Below are 27,099 nucleotides of genomic sequence, written 5' to 3'. Positions count from 1 at the left end.
GTTCTGTCTTACATATCTCTTTTTATGTGTTGCTCAAGGCTGTTCTTCTTCTTCTTTTTTTTTAACTGCCTCTGATTCTTGCAGTCATCTTTTTTTATTATTGTGAGCCTCGCTGTTGAAACGCCACACCCAAACTCAGCACCGCTCACATCCCACAGCTTTGAAGCTCCCAGTGGTGAGGCGAATGGATGAAAGTAGTTTTTGCTCTCGACTGCACAGTTTTCTCCAGGTCTTGCAAATACTTTTTCTAACTGGGTTGTCGGTCATCGTTGTGCACGTGTTGTCTTGAAACTTGCTTTGGACTACTTCCTCTCGCCTTTTTTTTTTCTGTCTTTTTAACTGATAGGAGTGTCGATGACAAGGGAACGAGAGGCGTCTGAGTTTCAAAAAAAAGAAAGGAAAAAAGGGGGGACAGAGGAAGCGGTTAGATGTAATCAAACTAAAAGCTTGTGTATAACACAGATCCCTCCTGCATGCCAGAAGGAACTGGCTCGCCACCAAGGTGAATGTGACTACTCAGCACTGGAGAAGGAAAGTCAGGGATGAGGTGGAAAGACGGAATGAGGAGATCAAACGGAATGACATTTGAAGGGGGAGAGGAGGAGAAAGGGGAGTGGTGTCATTGAAGGTGGCTCAGACACTAATCTCATTGCTGTTTATAAGCAAGTGTCAGGAAACTATATTTAGCTCTGACCTCGCACTAACTCCATCTTGACACCTTGAGTCAGAGCTGCAAAATAGTGATTCAGGATGAGGTGAGCCTAACGGAGGGAACGATTTCTAAAGGAACTTAAGCAGTTCAGCTCTCATTAGATGCACTGCTGTCCTTAAGCTCCCCTGTATTGCCCCTAAATCAGACAGCATCTTGGAGGAAACAACATTAACGCTGCGCCGGCAGTAAATTTCTTCCCCATCAGCTAAGGTCGGCACTAATAGCTATCACAGCCTTCAATTAACTTCAGCCATGATAAAACTTATTGTCTGGTCAGTGGGATGATGCTAATGGCCTGTCCGAGCTTTTTCTGCGCGTCGTGCACTGGGACAGGAGGCATTAGGCTCAGCGGGCTGTCATTAGTGTCTAGACCAGGGCCAGAGGGGTCAGACTGCCAGCAAAACCAGACAGCAAACAAGGAACTGCAGGCACTCCAGCATCAGGCTGCCCCCGTATTCTGCTCCACTGCACTGACATCAAGTCAGATCCAAGCAGGAGGGGGAGACAACTGTAGGAGAGAGCTTAGATACTCTGCCACTCTAGCAGGAAGAATCTTTCCCTGCCACACACACACACTGAAATGCACAGATACTTACCTGAAAATGAGCTCACACTAATGCAGTTTGTGAGCAGTTCGGACCGACCTTGAGAAGTGTGTTCCCTCTCAGACTCCTTTTACAAGCAAAAACAGTTCTCAGTGCATCGTCACTTACCTACCTTGAGAGCAACGTGCACACACAAATATCCCGTACATCTACGCACGCACGCACGCCCCCTTCCAGATGCGTTCCTAGTTTAATGAACTTCTCATTCCATGACCGTCTTCAATTGTAAACAAACTGCGGACATAATTGCCATGCATAAATGGATCCTGATTGGATTATTATTTGATTAAAGGCAGTAGATGAGAGCAGGTGGCCTCCTCCAAATCAGCACTGCTACCCAGCCACAAGATGGAGTAAAGCCATATGGTGCGGTAAGATGCTGATTCCTTTTTTCGAGGAGAAGCGAGACTTAAAGAGTCTTTCTTCCCCCCCCCCCCCCCAGAGGCTGCAGAGAATCCACAAACTACAAATCCCTTTTTGCTTACATCTGCCACCTAATGAATTGCAGCCTTTGAGAGTGACTTTTAGATTTTTTTTTAGTTCTTTACAAGTAACTGACAAGTATCTCTAAAAAAAACAGAAGCGAACCTCCATCAGTTTGAGAGGATGGGATTATAGCCAACACAATAATAGTGCTTTTCACGAAATCATCATCTTCTTTAAATCTCTAAACGATGCCGCTTTATCCCCAGTCCGCTCTGCCGCGGCTTGAATACTGATCAGGGATCAACCAAAAACTCCTTTATCTACTGTACCGTCTCCAGTCTGCTAGCAAATCAGAAGTCATTAGCGTGTGTCCGTGATGTAATCTCCGTGCGCAATACTTTGTTTTCAAGCTGCCAACACTTATGGAGATAAAGCACAATCATGTCTGCTTCCACGCCGGCCGCAATTACTCTCTGCTCAACACATTTAACCTGACCTGGCAACTCAGACACCAAGAAAGAGGGAAGGGCCTTTTGTGATCTTTAATTTCAACTTAATGCCGACCCATTTACCCCCGCTGAGTGGCTGAGATGAGTCTTCGGCGCGAGCGTGAATGTCCACATTATGCAGCCAATTAAAGCAATGTTCTGAGAGTGGCCCTGTTTGGCTGAAATGCTAAAGAGCTGCGCGAGCCTGCCCTTGACGTCTGCAGTAAACAGGGTCACAACAGTTTTGAATGTGCTGCTGTTTATGCGTCCAGGAAAAGAGACAGGAAGGGAGAATTATGAGAAGCATGACACTTATGTCCTTGACACCAATAAGGTGTCAAAATAAGCCTCCAAACTTTTTTGTCAGTTTATGCAAGGACACCACACATTTAAAGTCAGTTTACCTGCTATCTCAGAGGCATCTTGCAGCTTGTAGCCAGAGTTTGTAGCTCTGCTGTGTGAGCATCCATCAGATATCTTTGCATGTGGTTATCCTCGAGGCCTAACTAAAGCCCTCAAGGAGCTCACTGATGTAGTTATTTAGAGGGGGAAGAAGGGCGGAGGGATATTTGAAGGTAAAGGTTGGCGTTTTTTTTAAGGATTACTGAGATGGCACAGCCGTGGAACTTCTTGGGTTTTTTTTCTTTCTCAAACACCGCAGCCGGCTCTAGTCTTAAGCTCCAATGAAGGCGACTGTAGCACTTCCCTGGAAGCCATAAGATGATCTCTTAGCTGTTGGTCTGGATTATTTCAACCCACCCTGTCATTCTTTCAGACCTGCCCACAGGAAGAAAAAGAGGAAAGGAGGACAGAAGGACAGACGGAGGCTTAAAATGAGTGCAGGGAAATTCAGGACTCTATCCAAGCCTAGTCTGCAAAGTTAACTTTTGTTGACGGAGTGCATTACAATGGGCTAAACTCATTTTGTAATCTTATTTACTTCCCCAACTCTGTTGGAGACTTGAATATTTTAGGCACTCTGTTGATGCAAAAGTTATAAATCTTCAGGCCATAAAATGGCAACCAATGTCAATGCTGCACTACAAAAAGCTTCACTTCATACAGATGAGGACAGACTCGTTAGCCCCTCCTCTATGAAAATCTCTTTTCTCAAGTGCTTCAAAACAGAGCAAGAGATTTTCGCACAGCTTTTCTAAAACATCCTAGTTTTAGGATAATGGAAGTTTGATGGATAACAGCCTGCAGTCATTTGTTGTAGTCTTTAGGAAGTCTCACACATGTCTCCCAAGCAATCCTAGCCCATTCTTCTTTGGAAAAATTGGCCAGATTTGATGGTCTTCTGGCATGTACATAGGTCTTCAGTTCACCCCACAGATTTTCAATGGGATTCAAGTCAGGGTTTAATGCAGGCGAGTCATCAGCAGTCACTTGGGTCTTCTGGAGGTAGCTCTTCAGCAGGAGTGAGGCATTATTTGGGATGTTGTCATGTTGGAAGATAAAGGGGTGGCTGTAGCTCAAGCGGTAGAGCAGGTCACCGACTGATCGGGTTGGTGGTTCGATCCCCGGCTCCTCCAGTTTGCATGCCAAGTATCCTTGGGAAAGATACTAACCCCAAGTTGCTCTCCGATGCATCCATCGGAGTGTGAACGTGTGTGAATGTTGTTAGAAAAGCATTCAGTTTTGGGTCAGTGCTTGTGAGAATGGGTGTGATTGGCATGTTGTATAGAGCGCTTTGAGTACTCGGGGAGAGTAGAAAAGCGCTATATAAGAATCAGTCCATTTACCATTTTAATGCTGACTGCTTGAGGTTTTCTTTCAAGGTCTTCACGTCCTTCTCTTTTCATGACTTTGTTCATCGTGACAAGATTCACAGTTCCAGACACACTGAAGCATCTCCACAGCATAATACTCCCACCACCAAGCTTCACTGTGTGGATGATGTTCTTTGGGTTCTACACCTTTCATTTCTTTTTCTAAACATAGCAATAACATTTGTTTTTAGCATGATGCTTTCTCAAGTGATACCTCAAACCCTAAATGTGTCTTTGTCTGTACCTTCTTCTACACTCTCTTCTTGTCTCCGCTCCATCCATTCTGATTAGGTTTCTTGATTACGTTTCTTTCTCTACCTTTTCATTAACTTTTAAAAGTACACGTGCAATTTCATTGTGACAGTAGTTGCCTAAGTCTTGTGTTATGACTTACCTGTTGCATGAACCTTTGCAGGACACAGGGCTTGCTAGTGAAGCGTTTGGAGCCCGGAGGCAAAGCAGAGCAGGAGCGTCTCTTCCAGGAGAACGACTGCATCGTCAGAATTAATCAGGGAGACATTCGCAACCTGCGCTTTGAACAGTAAGCTTTCCATAGTGACGCTTGGAACATTTTTTTTGCATGCAGTATTATTCTGAACACAGCTATTTTTGTCAGCTGACATTTTCTCCTTCTGGTAACCTCTCTTCTTGTCACTGGATGCCATGCTGATTTTAATTTATTTTCCTTTTCCTCCGATAGTAGGGAAGCACTGTCTGCCGAGTGATGCAGTTCACACCGAAAGCACTGTGTTGGACATTAAGCGCAGCGACAGTAAATAGCGTTGCTGTTGATAAGCGGAATCCAAACTGCGGGGAGACGTGACACCCACACAGCCGCACAATAAAACAGAAATATGACCGACTTGTTGGCCTTCCTGTAATAGGTCTCAGTGACCTGCAGTCCTTCACAGCTGTGCTGCTTTCTGATCCCAAACTATCCACACTCTTCTCTCCATTCATTTCTGCCAACGCGTCATAACCTTTGTCTCTTTAAACACTCGTAAATATAAGCGTGAATGTGTGGCATCTCACGCAGCACGGACACGGACACATATATGCGGTGATACTGACATACAAAGGCATTTCTGCACTTGTGTATGTGTGTGCGTGCACCAGTATTAAATGGATTTCTTCTCCTCGAGGCTGAAAAATCGAGGCACTGTATAAAGTGGTCTGTTCAGCTCTCCACAGAAAGAAATAGCCCAGATTTTTGCTACCAAAGGCCCAGACAACAGTCGCACCGGGCCTGCACATCTAAAAACAGTGGGCTTTGAACCACAATGCTGCAAAAATGACAGAAAGTTTAGCCTTCAAAAGTGAAGTCAGTAGCTATGAATTATCTCTGAACAACTGTATCACTGTAGGAATGTTTCTTAAGAAAGGTGTGATAGCAAAAGCTCTCCAGCATCTTGTTAAATGGAAGCAGTTGGAGACACTGTGCTAATCTGTTTATCACCCTGCATACAAACCCACTAAGGTTTCAGAATCCTTTAAAACGAACCTATTGTCATTAGTAAACATCGCAGTTTCTTTCACAGCTTTTTTTTCTTTTCTGCTGTGAAAGAAGCTTACCCACCAAATCCACAAGGGAGTGATGTTTTGTAGCCTCTCCTTCCAAACACACCCTCCTCACCGGCATCTGCACGCTTATGATGTTTGTGATGTTTTGTTTTTTTTTTGGGGGGGGGGGGGCGTTTGCATAAAAATGAGGCAAAGGAACAAAACTTTAACCCCACCCCCACCCATCGTTGATTGTGTGCCACAGAGAGTGACAATTTAAAGTGATAGTCTAATCTTCTTGGATTGTTTTGCATGGGTAAATATTTTGAAGCGCTTAATCTAACTGAATGTAATGATGCATTGATGGGGGTAATTTATTATTCAATCAGGCTCGCGCAGAGGCTGATTGCTGGAGTGATGGCAGCGCGTATGTGCACGGGAACATTTGCGTACAAAGCACGCATGCACGCACACAAACTTCGCCCCAGCCTGTCATCACCCTGCAGTGCGCATATGCGAGTGATTCTCGCAAATTACCATAAGAATGAAAACAGGAGAGAGCAAATCTCGCAGAAGTAGCTCGGTGCGCGTTCGCCTCTGCGACGCGGCTTGCGTGGAGTGCTGTCTGTTTGCGGCGGAAGCGGCTTAGCGGCTGTCATTGGGACAGAATCAGCATGGTATTGCTGGTAATGGGGAGGGGGCTGGAAAAAGAACATGGGATTGCTGGAATCCAGACATCCACTGTGCCTCTGGCCCCCTTATGCTGCAGTGTGCCTCACTCCTGGCCAGCCTATCTATATGCTAAGTGCTGCTGGCAAACCAGACTAAACAATTCTTGTGTCTGGGAATGATGGCGAGCTCTTGTCTCGGCATATTTGGCCTCCCCCAAACTCATACGAGACTCGGTGTGTTTGTGTGTTCCCGCCCCATTTTGTGTTTAAGGAATGAATTCTGTGTGTGTGTCTGCTTACTTGGGAACTCATCGTCTGTAAAGCTTCCCTGGTGCATGATTCATCACCTCTGTTCTGATTGTTGAGTCAACTCATAACCATTTATCTCCAACCATGAACAGACTCACACAAACACACAAATGACCGCATAGTATAGAGATTTAACCTATATCACACGCAGTAATATTTTATGACTGATGCACCACTTACTGTCCTTATCTCTTACCCGTCTTGATGCTTGTAATTATAGATAATGTAATTTCTGCCCCATAATGCATTGCAGGAAGTAGTCCTGCGATTAGCCGCGCAGGTCTCAACTCTCTGTATCTCCTTTCAACATACAGTGCATCATGGCTTTCCTTATCCTTCTGTATCTGCCAAGCTTTGGTGCTACATCATTGTACATGTATCTCTTATCATGTTTAAAGTTAATTCATTTCTGTCTGTGTGACCTTACCGCTCTCTCCCTCGCTCTATGTTGTTTCACCTTCAGAGCACAGAACATTTTCAAGCAGGCGATGCGTTCCCAGGTTATCCTTTTCCACGTGGTCCCTGCAGCCATGAAGAAGCAATATGAGCTGCTGTCAGCACAGAAGGAGCTGAGCAGCCCACCTCAGCTGAACAGGGTTCGTTTCAGCCAGGAGTCTCAACAGCCAGCAGACAGGTCCAGTCTGACCGGGCCGCTGACGTCCAGATCAGGACAACCACCGGGCCTCAATCACAAGTGGGTTTCACCTCCCTTTTCTTTTATTGAATGGTTACTAAATAGTTTATTTTTTCTACCCAACATACCTTCACACTGTTCTCATACATGAAACAAAGAAAAATCAATAAATCAAAGAAAAAAAGAAAAATTAAAAAGCTGCCACAGATTTGATGTGTGTGAAAGGGAGTGCTGTTGTAATTGCAGCAGTCAGAGACTTTCACTGGAAATCCGTCAGAGTTTAAAAGCTACGCAAAAAAAAAAGACAAGAGAGCAGCCTAATTGTAATTTGTACCTTAGACCTCTGAGTCTGCATCGGTGATCATCTTGTCAAAAGCCTGTTTTATCTGCCTGTGGTTTCTGTTAATTGTTGTAAAAACTCTGGCCTAGTTCCAGAAAGACAAAGATGTGGGTTTGTGTTTGTGGTCATAATGTCAGTTATACAGAACGATCAATCCTCCGTCTGTGCCAGTGAAAAGGTTCTTGCTACAAATACAGTTATTATTTAATGGTGAAAAGTCATTACTGTGCGTTATACATTACATTACAGGAGCCTGACGATGAATCTATATTTCATGTAACGACTCTGAACCCTTGTCTCTGTAGCCACCATGGCTCACTGGCAGAGAGCACCCCAGACTCGAGTAGACGCTTTGCCACTCCACCCCACATTTTGATCTCCAGGACCCCGTCAGCCCCTTCGCCCTCCCTGCAGCGCAGGATAAGCACAAACGCCCCCAGAACCATCGACCTAAAGAACAAAGGTCGCAGGTTCAACGTCCAACTGAAGAAAGGTGAGAGTAGCAAAACGAGGTCAGTGCTGTAGGAGTGAAAACCAGCAGAATCATGTTTGCAATTTATGTGTGCTGACATCATATGGTGACATGAGCCCGCCATGTTTGATCTGCTTTTTAGACATTTTTGTGTTATTAAGTGAGATATGTGTGATAATCGTATGTTTCAAAGCAAGTAGTGGGAAAATTCTTGGGGAAGGCTTAACAGTGGGTTGACCTTGCTTCTAACCATGGGAAAATTTTAAAAAGTGGCTTTTTTTTTAGTTCAGAATTGCTTCTGCCAAAATTTCTGTCAGCCTGTCCACTGGCAGATTACATCGGCCTCCTCTCTTTATCAGCAGAAAGCCGGGGAAGAGCCCTGTATATCTGATAAAACTCCAGCATCAAAGAGTATATTCTTCACAAGACAGGCTTCTGCATTTAAACATTTAAATGCACTGAAAGTTTGCAGTTAGACACGAAAGATGCTGATCCTAAAGCAGCTCATGTGACAGCGTTAAAGTGTTTCATTAATTTGACCAATAATCTCTTTGTTTGCTTCTATGTCTATCAACCCCGTTACTAAGTGCGATAAAGGCGATATCTTGTCAACTTCTAGCATTTAAAAACTCCAGAGTAAACAAAAGGTCAAAGAGCTCTTAATGCAACCGAAATCCTTCTGGAAATAAAAAAAATCTCCTCTTGCCTTTGCGCTTTGTTTAACCGAGAAGGCCGAAAGCAAACACAGATCAGCCCCGTCTTGAAAACAGGTTGTGGTTTCATCTGTTCATGCTACAGTACATCACCGCGGTCTTGTGGTTAAGCTTCGGCAATCCATCTGCTTCCAGCTGAGCTGGGTTTATTTGTGGACTTGGACAGACCTTTGATACCGGAGCAGTTGTATTTCTTTGTGGTGGCTTCGCTGCCAAGCCGTGTCATTTCCACCAGTTAGCCATCTTCATGTGAATTAGCGAACAGTAGGAAGCAGAGTGAAGTAGTTCTAAGGCGATGTCCTGACTCCGTCGATTTCTTTTTTGCTCCTTTTTTTTTTCGGTTGCCGGAGCAGATGTTTACTTGAAAGCTGGCACCGAGGCCTTAGCGATGAGCTTCAGGGAAGGGTGCGGGAAAAAGTGAGGGCTGCGGCACGGGGTAAACGTGACCCACTCTGGGGACATGCAGTCACAAGCTGCTCTAACATGTTTGGCAAAGTTTCCCAGCGCTGCCGGCAGAGTTCTTTGACACTGTGGAGCTGAAGTGTAACTTATATTTATGTGTTTATAACGTGATAAAGTTTCCCCACACGACTCTAATTTCCGGAAAGATGTTGGTAGAACTCGAGCACCAGGCTGACGCCTTCAGTTTTGCTTATATCCACCAGCTGCATGGCTTCATGGTCACTATGAAATATTTCAGTATTGCCCAAGTAACAGAAATGGTTTCAAAGCCTGTGATTTCAGTGAGAGTTTACCGGCACATAACTTCGAAGCCGTTTGTGAACTCCAGATGGAGATGTCCAAATGTTGTTAAACTGGGAATTTAACGGAGCATTAGGAAAAGGCTGAGTTGAGGGAAACGCGCCTCTGAAATCCATTTTGACGGTTCCGTTTGATTGCCATCACGCTAATGCACTTCTAGAAGGGCTTCGGCGGTTTTGTTGTCTGCTCGTTGTAATTGTTGTGATTCAGCCTAAGTGGCTCAGAGTTCCAAGTGGCAGGAGCAGATCCTGAATGGCAAATTAACAAGAGTGCCTTAATCAAATACTGCTGTTGAAAAGGACATACGCACCCCATTAAGTCATTCTAATGTGCCTCAGCCTCTCTTCATGTTTGCTGCTTAATTGGCTTATTGGAGCCAGGATTTCAGCTAATCCAGAAAGGGACACAATTACTTTCACCCCGGCCTGGTCTGGTACCTAAAATAAATACATCAGTGGTTAATTAGCACAGGAATATTTAGAGATTGTATTCTCCTAATTGGCTGATTGTAGACTTTGAACAGCGGGATCTTATAATGGGCCTGAGTTGGGTTTGGGATGCGTGTTGGGCGGCAGTTTGTGAAAAGGGTCAGAGGGGAAGGGGAATCCCAACTGCCATGGCGAGGATTTGAAAAAAGGCAGGATATAATCAAAAGCTGTGATACATCTGTGTTAAATGCCATCTGCATTTGTTTACCCCTCTTATTTTCAGTCGTTTGAGGACAGACTAGCATCTGCACTAAGTGGAGAACCTCCCACGGCAACTGTGGGATCTGGTATTTAAAAGTTTGGCAGTCAAACTGCGCATTTAATATTCAACATAAACGATGACAGCTATTTTTGTCTGCTCACTTCTCGCTCAGCAGTGATGGACAGATCATAGAACGTCGTTATCCTCAGCAGCTCAACTTTCTGGCTTCAAAGTGATCTCTTCATCACCTTTCTGCAAGTTTATTTGTGCGTGGAAGCCAGGAGAAAGTTGCCAGCCGCGCTCCTCAATCTTAATGCCCCTTGTTCATCAGCGGCATCACTGTCAGGGAGACGACAGACTGCTAAATAGACATACAGGGAAAAGTAGGTCATGATGAACCATCAGAGGTGCTGACAGCTCTGTGAAATGAGCAGCTACTTTGACACGAATGCTAATCACTGCTGTTAGCGTCAGAAAAGCCTCGGCTAAAACCGCAGAACACGACTTTCCAACTTGGAAATGCCTACAGCTAGGTTATGCATGGTGGAATCTTAACCGCCGCTCTGAAAGACGTTCTTAATGACTCTTCTAGTTTAATCTGACACGCAGCATTTGCACGGTTTATCACATGTAGCTGACATTTGAACTACGTCATGCTTTTATCTGAAAAATACAGCTCTGGTCAGCAGAAAAGGTTAGAGCGGAGAGATCTTCTTATTTACCTGTTATTGTATTTGCCTGATTCCTCTTAGACTATCAATTCATATTCGTTTGAGCAACCTTAAAGGTCAACCCTTAAACTTAAAGCAAATGGCTTTGCAAAGCTGATGCCCGAAGTGTTTTTATCACATGTGGTTGTTGAATTTCACTGCACTTGGAAGAGACAGAGGATTTTCCTTTAAATATACAAAGCTAAGAAACAAATTTGAGTGCACACACAGTGATCACTGCTTTCTCCATTAGGCTAACCTCAGGCTCCCTATATATCATCCAAGACTGCTTTGACCCAGACATGATTTTTACACAGCCTTTGTGGCCTGCCTTTGCACCAAAACTCTGGAGGGGGTTTTTTGGGTTTAAAATCTGGCACACGGTGCAGTGTGGGAACATTCAGAAATAAGCACTTTAACTATTTAGGTGTCCTGCACTTTAGTTTAAGAGGATATTGAACAGAGTTTTAATGCATTTCCCAATCCATAATCATTCATTTGTCTCTGCTTATTCTTAACTGGTCTTTAATCTGACCGCGACTTCCACGATTGGCTTTAAAGTCCGTTCACATTCATTTAAAACACTCAATTTTGGTTCATAGCACTGATACTATGTTTAGAGTTCAAGACACACCCAATCATGGAAATATGAAAAAATGGCAGCATGGAAGCAGGAATGTCTGTATTACCTCGTGGAGGTTCAGGACATGGTGGAAGGCCATCATTTGATTCCTGCTTAGTGGATTAAAAGTTACTTTTTTTAATAATGGGGGGAAAAGTTGTATGCCCTTAGCAGTATTTATACACAGAATACACTTTTTATGTTTCTGTACTTTTAAAATGAAACCCAGAAATAGAAAATGTCGCTGTCATAAATAAATTGCTCCTTAGTGACATTTAAACCCCCAACCCCCGGGCCACGCACCGGTACCGGTCCATGAGTTGTTTGGTACCAGGGTGCAGTTGAGGCTCGGGTGTGAAATTTATGGTTTTCAGGGTTTTTGTTGTTATTTTTTTAATCGTTTTTATCGTTAACTTGGTTTCCCTGAATCTTTTCCCGTGTGTTATGAATAAATCCCATTTTTGGTACCTGTACTGGTTTTATTTTGTTGTATCTATCCGCAACACCTTAAAGGCCGGTTCGTGAAAAATCGGTCCGTGGCGCTAAAAAGGTTGGAGACCACTGGTCTTGACCATTTTACTGAAATTTGATCGTAGCAATTCAAGATGGTACTCAGTAGTTTGTGTGGCCCCCGTGTTCTTACATATATGCCTGACAATGCTGACGTGACCAAAAATTCTGGCAATGGCACACATTGATGTGCCATCCTGGAGAAGTTAGACTACCTGTGCAACCTCCACAGGGTCCAGCTATCACGTCATGCTGCCAGTAGTGACACTGACTCTAGCCAAATGCAAAACTAATGAGGAGGGAAACATGTGAGTGGCCTCCACCTGCAAACCATTCTTGTTTTGGGGGCTGTCTCATTGCCCCGCCTCTGCTACTTAACTGATCAAATCAATATCCCTCAAGTTTAACTGACTTGGTGCTTTGCTCGGATTAGAAAGGGTTCCTTTAAATTTTATTGAGCAGTCTGTTTTAAGGATAATAGAAAATGACAACAGACAAACAGTTTTTCAGTTTACTGCCGATCATGAGCACACTGCTGGCAAGCTTACCAAATGACAACATCACAGCATGGCATGTTTGCACCAGGAAAGAAAAGAACAAGTGATGAGCTGTGCTTTGTAAAATGTCACAATACCTTTCTAAGTGTCTTCAATTGTTAACTAGGTCCAGAGGGTCTCGGATTCAGCATCACATCCAGAGATGTCCCGATTGGCGGCAGTGCTCCAATTTACGTTAAAAACATCCTTCCTCAAGGCGCCGCCATCCAAGACGGTCGACTTAAAGCTGGAGACCGGCTGCTGGAGGTGAGGCAGGACATCAAACATCCTCTAACCATGACACAGTGTTCAGCGAGTGTGTTCTGTGAGATTGCGTGTTATTTCAGAGACAAATTACTCGTTTCCTGATGTGACTTTGTTCCTAAATTCAGTCTTACTGAGCCTTTGTTGGAGCGAGTCGAATAAGCTGCGTTCCCTTTGTTTTGAATTTCTAAGAAAATGTGGTTAGATGGAACAATATTTTGATTATACTTCAGTCAGACTGACATGGAAATCAGCGAGTGCTCCCTTTAGGGGGAAATAACCCATATTTAATTCCAGTTCCAACTGGCTCACAGGGTAATCTGCATAAAGGTTATGTGGAGGCCATAGTCCCCCCTCTTAAGAGTGAGTTTAGTTTCGCCTCCGACTGTGTATCTGTTGTACATTTATTTTTGTAAGTCTTCTTTTACGCTTCGTGACTCCGTGTATGTGTATATGTACGTGCAGGTTAGTGGGGTGGACCTAAATGGTAAAAGCCAGGAAGAGGTGGTAGCCCTGCTCCGAGCTACACCCATGGGTGGAACCGTGAACCTGTTGGTGATTCGCCCAGAGGACTCCCTGCTGCCCCGAGAAGTGGTCAGTGCCCAGCCAGCACCTCATAAGAGTTTTCTAGATTTCAGCTGTTTGGTAAATGTTGATATTTATAGAGAGTTTGAGAGGACTTGCACAGGAAAAGCTGTGATTTTCTCAGCCTATTTGCAATTATAGTTTTATAGCTGTAATAAAAAATACGAATTTGACACATGAATGGGAGGACAAGAAACTAGTTGAGACAGTGTAGGATTTCTCTTACTTGTTGCCATTATTACTTCTCAGTGGATATTAGCCAAACTCCCATTGTCAGTTTGATAAAGCATATCCTACTTGATTCAATGAAGTCTCTCAAGGAATCTGGTAAATGTCACTAAATGTCTAACATCCTGTACAGAGTATGGATTTGTCATGGTGCCTGCACTAATATTCCCTTAACTGCTCCTCCAATCCATCAGCTTCTCCATCTTTCTGTCATTTTTTAAAATTATGTTGTCTGCACTGATTTTAATTTAACATTTGTTTATTGTGTCACTCTGTCAGTGCTCTCATTATTAATGCTAGTGGATGGCTGCTGTCCACTTAAGGATTTCTTCTCTCTAAAATATGAGCCTCTGAGCTCTGAGTTGACTCCGAGTCGCCGGTTTAGGACAAATATTCGACTTTCCATGTACAGATCCCTCCTTTAATTGTGGCTTATGCTTTTTTTTTTCTCTCCTCACACAGATGGTCATTTTAGCACATACAGACATGCAGACACACAGACCCATTATATGCACACAGGCACTCTGAAATGATGTGCCTAAGTGTGTCTAAGTGCACACAAATACAGCTTTGGACATATTCAAACACACACCCTCCCAGTGAGCCACACAGTCTACATACAGGGTGACTTTGGCTGTCGCGCAACAGATGGCGAGGCTACTGCCCCCGTCCAGCCTGCGCTCTGTGTCTGTGACAGCAGGCTTAGTCGTCACAGCACCTTGGCAGGCCAGGGGCTGCTGATGCCAGCCTCACTCCTTACCACAGCACTCAGCCCGGCACCCTGGCTGTTAACCCCGCAATAGGAGCTGTTCAACCTGTGGAATAATGGCCCTTTGAAGCAGTAGCCTGCTCTTTTAATATGCTATTTCTCCATCCACGCACCAGCTATACTTTCATTTTTTTTTAGGAAGTTGGCACAAGAGCACGTGTTAAAGTTCTCTTGGTATTAAGGAAGTCCCCAAAAAGTCATGTACTGCCTTAAAATGCCTCACACATGTTTATAAAATATGCTGCACTTTTGATGCTGCCTCATGGCTCAGGTACGGTGGCCCTGAGAGGTCAAACTAAATAACTCAATAATGTGACAATGACAAGATGCTTAAAGAACTGGAGGATTGATCGATGTTGTGAGGGACAAAAAGATGTGGTTTCCTCCATTTTTTGAAAAAACTTTTTTCGTGATTGACGTAATACTGTAGATACATGTTTGCTGTTAGCCGCTTACTGTTAGCTCATCACTGTTGTTCCCTCACTCTCCTCTTGTTTTCTCAGGGTTCCTTTTTTGTGAGCTTTTGCAGAATTTTTTCTCTTTCTGTTGTGTTTTGTTTGTTTTTCTAGTTGCTGGTGTTTTTTTAAAGTTGCAGTGCGTTTCACCTCTCTGGATCACCTAGGAGCCACTGCTAGCATCAAACCTGTAACCTTGATGTCATTCAACTGGACTCTTTAAAAACACACACACACACACACACACACACACACACACACACACACACACACACACACACACACACACACACACAAAATAAACTAAATACTTAAAACTAACTGGAGGTAGATGCCAAACTGATCCACGCAGCCTTGACAGCAGCTGAGTGACGCTGTGAGGGCTTTTTAAAAAATGCACGCCTGCCCGTGGTTCGTGTTGTGGAATGAGAGGTTGACGGCTACGCACTCTCAGCTCCTCAGGCGTGATGTGATTAGAAAAAAAAATCCATCGTGCGAAACCTGTCTAATAATCTCCTTTTTCTTTTTTGTTTTTGATTTCTCCATCTCTTGACCAACACGCTGTGCGCGACTGCTGGTTAATATTTCATCACTTTCCATAGCAGATTAACTCTCTCGCTTACTTTTCCTTTTTTTAAAAATTCTCTCTCTCTCTCACACACACACAGTTTCACATTTCCCAGCAGTGCTTTCACAAATCTCAATAATCCCTACAAGTATGTTCATAAAAATCAGATAAGGAGGCCAAGGCTCTGCCGGTGACAGTTATTGCAAATAAAGCATGGTAGAAAATTGTGGCTGGTAATTGCCTTCTCTGTCACACACTGTGGATAGGTGGGTGATGGGTGCGTGCATATATTTCTGCTACACACTCCACTGGTAGGGCACACATAACGGCGCACCTATAGACGAGTGTTTGTGGGCTGTCATTCCTGTCTTTCTTTGAATGATTTTTTTTAAATTTCAGCATGAGTGACACACACACACACACACACACACACACACACAGCCATATAAATCAAAACGAAACAAAACAACAAAAAAAACCCTGACCTTTTTGTCTAGTTGATATTTGCCTGCTGACGTTTAATGTCAGCATTGGAAATCCCTTCGTGCCTCCTTTTGTTTAGATGTTTGCTCGTGTGCTACCCGTGCTGCTTGCACCCCCAGAGGAATTAATTTACTCTCCCAGCATGTTCGCATTGCATCTTTAATTACCACGGTCAGGGTGTGTTTTGACATGCTTTCAGTAGCAGTAGCGGGAGCTCTCAATAGCTTTCAATAAATATGTAATTGCAGGAAGGAGAAAAGGTTAAATGGTAATAGAGGAAAAATGGGGCAATGCGGCTACGACTGCTGCTTATTTCCACCCATCTCCTCCTGCCCCTCCTCCTCTCCAGGGATGTCAATAACTATATTCAGACAGAGACAATATATTTTATCAAAGAAGGTGCTTCAACCTTGACTAAACTCTGGGCTCATTGATAACAAGTTTGTTTGTAGACACCAAGTTCTTCTCTACAAAGCCTCCTTCATCCTTGAGCATGTCTTAGAGGATAGTGGATCTGTTCGCATTTTGTTTTGTTGTCATGTTTTTTTACCTCTTTGCTTTTGAACCTCGTGGCCTTTAAGTGTAGAGGAAAGAAATGCTGAAACAGAGAGAAAAGTTCACCACAAACTCCAGACGCAGTAGCAGGCTCTGATCAGTGACTAGGTGCAGGTAGAAGAAAAAAAAGCCTTGACAGCTCTGGGAGTTTGAGTCAGTGATTTCAAGGCAAGAGATTAAAGGCTGGAAGTCAGATGAATTAGTGCCCCCTATGCGGCTGGAGGTAGAAAGGCTTTATGAATTATTTGTGAGCGCTTGTGTCTTCACAACTTTTTCTGATTGTTTCGTATTAGAGGTGAAAGGAAGTGGAGAAAGTTTGTGTCTTCGATAAAGAAACTAAGAAATGGAGTAAGAGAATGAGATGCGAAGAAGAGTTTAAAGGTTAAGAGGTCGATTGCACATTTTAAAAAACCTAAAGCGGCAGTGTTAAATGCATTTTGAAGACACATCTACACTACACGCAGCCCACACATAGCACAGTAGATGTTATTTATTGTAGCCATTTATCTCCCGGCGTGCGGCCCCGTTTGTGCTTATAGCTGCGAGCAGTGCTTTGCCTTCATAGTGGATATTGTAATCCTGGCTTCTGCTTTGTATTTATTCATTTATTTTGTCCTATAACAACGAGCTAAATGTCATGCTTCATTGTGCAACAAGCAACGGCAGCAGTCTAAAAACGAGGCACTGCCTAAAGACGTCCGTCCACGCCCTGTCACCTGTGGCGGAGCTCGTTCATGTGTCGCCTGTGTGTCGTTTCGAGCAAACACGGCAAAGTAAAAGCAGAGGAGTATAATCTGCAACATTTTATTATTAAATAAGGAGTTGGGAGGACCTTTAGCATGGGCCGTCTGTGTTTAGTGACAAATCACTGGTTTGAAACCAGCCTGCCTCTAGTTAAGTGAATTAGCCTGTTGCTATTGCTGCCGGAAAGTGATCCATGCACTAAATATATGTTAACTCTTTCCTGCATAAAGACATTTGACAACCTTTTTTGTGCCCTTGATGACGAGTATATCAATAAAAACACGAAGACCAATAGAGTAGTTCCTGGGCTTTTCCAAGAGTTTCCGAACTCACCGACTTCTGATGCAAACCTGCTCATTTTGTCCTATAAGCCTGAAATATATGACAGAAACCTCTCAGTTCAGAAAAGAGCTTCAAAGGTAACTCTTAGTACGCTTTCAAGGGGTAAAGTGTTAAACAATGCCACAAACTTCTGAGTCACACACAGTGCGTTCAAGCACCATAATAATGGTGCTCGTTCCTGCTCTTACATCGTTGCGTGACCCTTCAACAGCAGCACATTTTTCCTTCCAAGATAGCAGCGCGGACTGCGGTGAACAAATGGGCTTGTGTAGCCTCTGTTGTAACACTGTCGACCACATAAGAGCAATTAAACAGTGCATTAAAAACCCCTCTTTATGATCATATCGCACTTGTCACTGATCCATTAGTGGCTATATCTGCCAAGCAATGAGAATCTTAATTGCACGATTAATTCTGGCCTCAGATTGATGTGACAGCCGAATTTATGGCTCATGTGAATACTGAGGACGCGCAGACAAATGTGTGACACTGCTGCTTACATTTATAGCAGACTAATGGCCCACCCCGGCGGCCTGGTTTCATATTCTGCCTGCTATGTTTTTGACCACTGTGCTGTAATCGAGGCAGACAGAACTACTCCATTTAAACATTGTGTTATATTAAACACAGGTCTCTGAAAACGATCGCATACATGAAGTGACAAAAGCACGGTTGCATTAAAATAGATGGATACGAGGTTCCGAATTGTTGTTTTTCTCTAAAAATCAAGCGGTCATCATCAATACTCGTTCACAGTTGGCTTTTGTTGCAGTGCCTGCAGTACAGTAAGGTTACCACTCATGATTTGCCTGTGTTAAAGTTGGAAGGCAAGAACAGACGTATGAAGCTGTATTGATTTCCCTGCTGCAGAGATCCATTTACCGAGTCGGTAGAGGGAGAAATGAATTGATATCAGGCAAACAAAACACAACCCCCTGTCTTTGGAGGCAACTAAATTATACACAGATCTGCTCTGTCAGAGCCAAGCTCAATCCCTCCTCATTTATTTATACACTCCTCAACACAGAACGAACCTTTGTCATTTTTAACAGGTTACACGGGATGTTAAAGTGCGAGAACAGAACAGGAATCCTTCTGTCTTTGGCCACGGATGCATCTAAAATGTAATGGCGAATCAGCTGCTTGCATTTGGCAGAGATGGTCAGGATGAAATTGTTTTGATATTGTATGAAAAATGTTTCAACCGTCATCTCTGGCTCATGTCTTTCAGCACTTTAACAGAGCAGCTTTTAGATAAACCATTTGGCACATTCCACTGAAGCAGTGATAAACAGCTCTGTGCTTATCTTAAGCTATGTGCTACCCACAGCCATGCCAAAACATGACAAACATCTTTGGAGCTAATATAATTAGATGTCTCTTAAAGTAATGTGTGTGTGTGTGTGTTTGTTTTTTTTAAATTTCGAGTGACTGTAAGGGTGAAGTAATTCACTGAAACTTTTGATAATAAAGTGCCAGAGACAGAATCGTTCTTGCGCGTCTCTTCAGCAGCTTATTTATATCACAGCGGGTGACAGAGCAAGAGCTATTTTACCTAAGTGAAACTTGGCGAAGGACTCGAGATCATTAATCATTTCTTAGTGGACTTTGTAATTTAAGGTGTTGCAACCTTTTTTGCCAGTATTCACAATTTTGTAATGAATTCCCGGTCTCCCTTTATGATATGACTTCAAAACAGTCCCAGCTGCTAGAAGGTAAATGGACGTAATCCTGCAGATTGTGCTAATAATACCAATGTGTGGATCTCGGGTGAAGTCCGATTACAGGAACTGCTCAAAAGACCTTTGGATGGAGCATTTGGAATGCCACGGTTTGGGAGTGTGCAGTCAGAGTTCTTCAGAACAGTTTGGCAGCATCAGTTGCATCTCGGAGGTTGCTTTGGCTTTCACTTTCTGCATAAAAATGTCTCTGACATGACAGACCACAGTGATTTTGGTGGATAAGGCCTCCAGCGTGTGTACCATGGCACTACAAACCTCATCAGGACACTTTCTCCGACTTTTCCCTCACTCTCTGATGTTTATCACATCACACTTTCCTCCTCTTCCTTCTTATTCTTCTTCTCTTCTTCCCTTGTGTTTCTCTCATTAATCACCAACACCATCTCCCAGCGTAGTCCTTTGCCGTATTAATTTGCCTCCTATAGAAACGCTTTCCGATCAAAGTGCACAGTTTTGGAAGCATGCGCTGTCATAAATAAGGCTAATAATGCCAAGCATGGTTGAAGACAATGCCAGCCCGGTTAACAGTCTCTGAGTCGAGTCTCGTCGAAGCCACCTGTTTTCGTTTAACACTTTTGAGCAGCTGTTCCCATAATTATGCTTGCTGTCAGTGCAGAGAAGAGGGAGGGTGCACCACCGCATTGTGCTACGCCGATAAACAAGGTAGTTAAAGGCCACTTATGGCGACACAGTTACTCTCCCGAAGGGGATTCAGCGTCTGTTTCCAGAACGCATAATGAACTGAAGTGTGTGTGTGTGCAGTTGGACATAGCGAAGCGCTTTTTATCCACCATTAGCTTAAAATGAGAGACATCTGCTTCGTGATGTGCGTCTGCGCTTTGGTTCAACCGAAACGCCTTTGCAAACATTCCCGGCTGCCAGCTACACTTAGAAAGTAGCCTTTTATTTTTAATGTTCCATCTGATGAGATGAAATCGCTTCCCGAATCGCCTGCAGAAACACCTCCCGTCAAGTCAGGCCCTGCATGTGAGTCTGTTTTTTCTCCCCCCTGTCTTTGGGTTGCTCACAGTGAGAGTCAGTCAGCACCCCTCACTGAGAGCCACTTGCCGTAATGCATTTGCCATGATGTAGATAGATCTGGCCTCAGATGCCCTCATGGAAACAGACTTTGTTAAGTCTGTTAATGAGCTTTCTCATTAGAAAACTCCCTAAAGGGGAATAGTCCCAGTGCGTCAGCTCTGGGTCAAAATGTGCTGGATCGCTGAGTGAAGAACATATAACATCAGTTCGCAGACACTTACAACCTGTCACTGCCGGCTGTGCAGCTTCGTGCCTTTTGGTGTTGTGTAATAGCTCGCCTCTCCGCCCCTCGCCCAGCCTCCTCATTGTACCTGAATTTGTTTCCTCGACTTTGAGATATTTAATATTCAGCCTCTTTGTCTGTAAATGTTGCAAGGAGAAACAGCGCCAGAAGAAATTTGTGTTACAATACTTATCACTCGTGCACCACTTTTGCAATTACACCCATGGCTGATTTCTTTTAGCCCTTTTAAATTCATTTCCATTGACCTTTATGTCACCAAATTGGGCCAAGTGTGGAAAGAAGTTTCCAGGAGTGTTAATTGTTTTAGGCAGTGATGTGCAGAGAATCAGAGTTATGTGTGAACAGAAGTGATTGTAATTCATTTGCTCTCTGCCTTTTGCATCTCTCTCTGGTTTCTCTGCCACGCACTTGCACGCAACCGACAAATGCTCCTTGTTAGCATGTGACAAGTTAAGCAAGGTAGAAACAAAACAAAAAGGCCTAATAGGCAGGCTGGAGCTCCTTTGCTAGCAAATGCTTTCCTTTCTGTGCCCACTTTTATTCACCTATTTGTGAACTTGGTGAAAAGTTGCCTCTAAAGCACTTCCCTGCTGGTAATGAACTGCTGCTAGCTCATCAAAGTGTTAATTAATAAAGGATTTAATGGTATAATAGGCTGTCGCTCCATGGCTGAGTCAGAGGGGACCTTACAAAAAAACAAAAAAATCTGCATGGGCTCCTTTTGTGATGAATTGGTCAAGTGGCTGGTCACTTGAGCTGTTGAGCTAAGGGGATAATGATAACAATTTTATTACAGCCACTCCTCTTTGCATATTTTCTGCTAGGCTTGCATGATTACAGCCAAAATGATTATCACTGGAATTAATTGGTTCCGTACTGAGGTCACAATTATTTTTCCCGCGTATTCTCTGATTTTTAGTGATGAAAACATTTCAAGTGCACTTTCATATGAACACGACACTGCAAATCTTTGCATCAAAATAAAATTGGTAGTGCTTGTTCACTTAAATGTAGTCCATCTCTTAGAAGGGAAAAGAAAGTATTGTAGCAAAACCCAACAAAAAACTAAATCAACTTTGCACTACTTTCACTTTTACCTTGTGCTAATTAATCTTTATAAATGAATCTTTGCAGACTAATAATATAAAGTCTCTCACTCTATTCATTCTCCCTGCATGATGGATGTTAATAAAATTCATAGCAGAGTACCTGACAGCTCTGAGATCCATCTCTGCTTCCCCTGTTGTGTTTTGCATACAGTGCAGTTACTGCCAGTTTAGTAAAATATAATATTTGTTCAGTAAGCTGAACATTTTCCTGGAATATTTGCTAAACAGTTTTAAGTGGTCAAATGGAATGTGATTGGTTGGTGATTTCAGTGAGCACCTGTTGCATAGATTCATTGCAGAAGCTAAATCAGCTGTTACTGGTTCAGACTAATCCAGGAAACGTCAAGCTGTGTAGTGCAGGAAACAGCTGTGATTGGCACATACAGGTTCTGAATTGGGGAGCACTCGAGTTACTTTTGCTTTGAGGTGTAAAGGTAGATAAACAGCCAAGTGACAGTCTATACTCACGTACTTGAATTGGAAGCAGTAAAAAACACCCAGTAAATTCAGTCTGGAACATAGTGACATCTAGTGGTGAGATTTTCCACGCTGCACCTTTAAATACTGGAGCATGCGTTTTCATTTGATTATGCTCGTTTAATTGTGGAAGCCAAAAATCGAGTTAGAGATAAAAATCTGATTAATTGCGCTGTCCTATTTTCTGCCTATTTAGAAACTGAAGAGATGAGAGCAACACAGTAAGAGCCGCCTCTGCACCTAAGAGACTATATCCATCTCTAGGCAACTGATCAAACGCATGTGAAAGGCAAAGATTAATGCATGACATATGACAGATTCATCACTTTTATGTATGTAACATTGTTCTGATTAAATGCGCTGGCACATATACTATACACTCCAGGCTGTGCTAAATTGCATCACATGTATACAGTTAACAGTAAATCTTCAAGTTCAGTCATTTAAGCCCAATCAGTGGTCCAACCACACCGGACTCCTGGGATAGCCACGGTGTGTTTGTAGTTGCTAAAATATCAGTAATATCTTAAACGAACCTTTATTTGACACATGTACTGTATATTAAGCAAGTGAAACTGTTTCCACATATTCCTGCATGTTAGGAGGCTGGGGTCAGAGGATTGGGGTCAGCCATGGAGCAGATATGCTGGAATGGACAGGATTAAGGGCTCAGCTTGACTGTGCCACAATTCCCCATCTTTTGCTCAGTAACCCAGAATCTTGACTGTTGAGGCGCAACTTCCCCACAGAGTTAAGAGTACACTGTAGCACATTTGTTTGGGTTTTACTTTTCAAATTGAACAAATATGAAGGTGATCTTATTGCTCAAAGAACAGAAAACTAACAGGAAACAACAGTAACCCCAAAAAGGTGGTGTTGGTTGTGGCATGCTCAAGGCCATACATCTTTACACTGGAGAATAGTTTGTTGCCGGTGATTTATTTTCTTTTTGTTGTTCAGAAGAGAGCATAATTTTTTACCTTTTATAGAGGAAAAAAAAAACAACGATGGGAGAAAACAGATGTGTTATGCATATAACTTTTTTCCTGGTGCTTTTTTAAGTTTAGTTAAGCACGTAACCTTTTCCCTGTCTTTACATCATTTCACTGATTGTCAGTACCTTTGTGCTCTCTGTCCCAGGTGCATCCACGGGGCTGTGCTTGGAACAATGAACTGACTTTCTTTTTTCTCTTGTTCGGAGATAGCTGAATCCAGCTCTGCCTGAGTTGAATCGGTGCAACAAGGCCTGTCAAGCAGCCTGACAAACTCATTCTTAGCTAGCGGCGCTTGTTCCTGTCTGATGAAAATGTTACACTGCTCTCTCATTCTCTGCCTCGGCCCTCTATTCCCGGAACACAGCTCTGAGTGGGTGGTTATTCTGTCATCATTTTGGAAGACGGGCGTGCACACACACACACACGCGCACGCACTCACGTACAAAGACTCGGAGACTGTCCATCCAAATTTTTTCAACCAGTATATTGCCATCGTCAGTCGCTGGGCTTAAAAGCCTCAGAGAGGATATAACTCAAAGCCACAAGATGTTTTATCAATTTATTTTGATAAAACATTGTGATTAGAGTAAAAGTTAAACCACGGCAGTGACGCACAAGACCACACATTCACAAATGTTCTTTTCAGAGTGTATTCAGAATGGGGGCAGGGATAGCTCAGTAGGTAGAGTGGTGGCCCCATGATTGGAAGGTTGGGGGTTCAAATCCACTGAACGGTTACCCTGAGGTACCCCTGAGCAAGGTACCGTCCCTCCACACTGCTCCCCGGGTCCAGTGGCTGCCCACTGCTTCACTGAGTGAATGGGTTACATGCAGAGAAGAATTTCCCCACAGGGATCAATAAAGTATACATTATTATTACTGTTGTATGTCTGTGCCGTATTTTGCAAACCAACTGATCTCAGCTCACACACTGAGGTAAAGCAACTCCACTACAGCAGCTGTCAAAGTTTATAGAAATTCCAAAATGATGTCGTTGCAAGCTCTATACAAGAATGGTTGTTTAAACAGCGTCGATGGCTTATATTTACCCCTGCCCTGGATAACAAATTGTTTTTCAACGGCACACTTTTTCTTTTCCTTTCCCCTATCCGCTTCATTCAGCAGTCTGAGGGAAAGCAAAAGGTCATTTCCTGGCAGCAACCGGTGATTTCTGTAATAGAACCTGCATTTGAAAACCAGGTGTTGAAACGTGGCGCGATTAAATGGATTCCAGTGGTCTGAATTTACCAAGGGTCCAGTCAGAGACAAAGCCCAGTTGGTGAATTGTACAGACAGGTGTACTGCCGTTTTAAAAGTTGGAAAAGAGAGAGAAAAAACAAAAGCTCAGAGAAAGAAAAGGAGGCAGATAGGAGGGCCGTCTGGAGAATAGGGGCCCCGTCAGATTGTGTTGAAAAGAGCTTTCACCTGAACGCACCGCTGCATCCTAATAACTCTTCAGCCGCTGGAAAAAAAACACCTTGTGCTCTACCTTTCCCCTCTTTCCTCTGTTTCACTCTTTTATCCGAGCAGCTGTGAAGGGCACCTGGCTGCTATCCATCTGGCTGTTTGTGTGCACGGTTGATGTGAGTCTATGCAAAGAGAGGTCTTGCGGTTGGTCTTCGGGGTTGATTGCTCTAGTCTTGTTAATGTAGATTTGGGTGCTGTGGCAATAACAGCCCATGCACAGTTGAATCTGAGCAATGGCAGCATCACAGTGTGCTCTCGAGTTTCTCGTGGAACAGTTTCATCATGCTTGATTCTTGCTAACGCTTAATCTGCTGTGTTTACAGTAATGTGAGGAGAAGGTGAACTGCTGTTAATGTAACCAGGTGACAAGAGTCTAACACTTGCGAGCGACTATGGTCCGAAACCTCAGGCGTCAGCATGCGAGGTTAGCTACAGGATGCTGGCTACAGCTATAGAATAAGTGGCAGGGCCTGAGCAACTAAATGGACATTATTTTAGCCTGTCCTTAAATCTTTATCAGATTTTCCACAAGTTAAAAGCGAGAATCTTTCAGCTTCTTGATGCCTTTGTTTTCTCCACGCAATTAGCTTTCCATCCCCCCATTTGTTTCCCTGAAAGTGAAAAATAAAATACACTAATGCTATCCCTTTCATTATTATTTATTTCTTTTACAGATGCTCTTTGTTAGACATCAATGATGCCAGAAAGCTGTCAGAAAATCGACCAGAGTGGCTGGTTGAAGGTTGATGGACTATTTTCCGGGTGAATTGATTTTGCTGGCTGATAGAAACTTATCACTACCCTCTCACACCTTTCCTGCAGTTGAAATGAACCATTTCTCATTAACCATGCATGAAGAGTATTGCAGTACTGGACCTGCAATAAAACTCTTGCTTCTGTAATTTTGAAAAAAGAAGAAAAAAAGGGCCCAGGAGGATCAGGTCCTTAACGTGTGACAAATTATCTTTCAATGAGATGTTGTTCAAAGGAAGCCGCTGTTGTTTGAGCATCAAATTGCTACCTGGCGCTTTCAAAGTTCTCTGCTGTCCCCTACACGGAGCTCATGGCGGTGGAAAGGCATTGGCAGCACTCATCTAGACAGTACAGGCAATTGACGATGACAGCACTGAGATATGTGACATGCTTACCATCCATTCACTTTCTTCTGCTCCGCTCATCTTACCCCCTTTATCTTGTCTAGTCCCTGCTTTCCATTTTCCTGTCATTCATGAACCTGGTTCTTTTTTTTCTTTTGCTATTCCCTTTTATCCTTTTTAAAAAAAAAAAAACCTATTTGGATAGCTGATAGTGACACTGCAGTGAGTCGCAACAACAGTTTACCAACTTTAGAAAATAAGTTGAGTCATCACAACCCAAAGAGATTTATTGCTTACTGTGCCAGTGACAGAGCCACGACAAATATTCAGGTTTTTTTAACTCTTTCCTGCTGAATGCTGACAGAAGTCAAAGAAATCTCACCCTCTGTCTTCAATCTTTTCTTTTTTAACATTAGCAAGAGAAAGATGACATCGTGTTAACCCCTGACGGTACACAAGAGTTCATGACCTTTGAGATCCCTCTGAATGACTCGGGTTCAGCAGGCTTGGGGGTCAGCGTCAAAGGAAACCGGTCCAAGGAGAACCACGAAGACTTGGGCATCTTCGTCAAATCCATTATTAATGGAGGTGCTGCTAGCAAGGCAAGTAACGACTCCCTCACTCGGGCATTTCCTTGATGGATTTCATTCATGGGTTTTCATGGGTTGCAACATACAGGTGTGTGCAAAGACAGTGTGACCTTCAAGTTGTAGCAGAAGGTGCGAGTGGCATAAAATTCTTTTCTCGGGGGAGAAATACTTGGCAATATTTTGTTATTTGTTTGAAAAATGAGAAATTAATTAGTGTTTATTAGCACTAGTGCCATGCAGTGGTTTTACTTTTTCCCTGTCTCCCTCCCTGAGCCTGGTTTTTGCTGGAGGTTTCTTCCTGTTAAAAGGGAGTTTTTCCACCGTCGCCAGGTGCTTGCTCATATAAAAGTCATATAATTCTTGGGGTTTTCCCTGTATTTGTATTGTACTGTATTTTGTTGTAAATAAAACTGAATTGGAATTTGCATTGTTTACAAATCAAAATATGACAAAATGAATTCTGAAAAAATCTTCTTACACATGTATTTTTGGGGGGATATGTGAAAAGGGTACATGCTAACCATGGAAACGCCGCCTCAGGAGCAGCTTCTGTTTTACTTTATGAACCACATTGCACTTTCTTATGATGGTTCTTGTCTGCAGGATGGCCGTCTGCATGTTAACGACCAGCTTATTGCAGTCAATGGGGAGTCGCTGCTTGAGAAGACAAATCAGGAGGCCATGGAAACACTGCGCAAATCAATGTCTGTAGAGGGTAACAAGCGAGGGATGATCCAGCTCATCGTGGCCCGGCGGGTAGCCATGAGCAGTGAGGTAACCCAGCAGTCAGGGAAGAGTCACGCTGATGTGACTAATTGGCACCACAAGGAGTCCGATTTAATTGGTCTCCCTTTGTTATGTTTTTTTAAATC

General features: G+C 43.3%; 1 protein-coding gene across 2 annotated transcripts in view; it reads left to right on the top strand.

The window, feature by feature from the left end:
- Positions 1-27,099, top strand: part of LOC146566719 (partitioning defective 3 homolog) — a 357,883-nt gene that overhangs the window by 156,628 nt on the left and 174,156 nt on the right. For both annotated transcript variants that reach the window (XM_085286313.1, XM_085286312.1), the window contains exons 8-14: positions 4,419-4,544; positions 6,947-7,177; positions 7,763-7,950; positions 12,600-12,739; positions 13,202-13,330; positions 26,054-26,239; positions 26,831-27,001. In XM_085286313.1, the coding sequence (XP_085142439.1) occupies positions 4,419-4,544; positions 6,947-7,177; positions 7,763-7,950; positions 12,600-12,739; positions 13,202-13,330; positions 26,054-26,239; positions 26,831-27,001 (1,171 nt within the window). The remainder of the gene's footprint in view (positions 1-4,418; positions 4,545-6,946; positions 7,178-7,762; positions 7,951-12,599; positions 12,740-13,201; positions 13,331-26,053; positions 26,240-26,830; positions 27,002-27,099) is intronic.

The sequence above is a fragment of the Mchenga conophoros genome, linkage group LG9, assembly GCF_057382185.1.
Source record: "Mchenga conophoros isolate Kocher_MC1m ecotype Shallow Benthic linkage group LG9, M_conophoros_male_GT1.1, whole genome shotgun sequence".
In the NCBI taxonomy this organism is placed as follows: domain Eukaryota; kingdom Metazoa; phylum Chordata; class Actinopteri; order Cichliformes; family Cichlidae; genus Mchenga; species Mchenga conophoros.
This window is presented reverse-complemented; position numbering and strand designations above follow the sequence as displayed.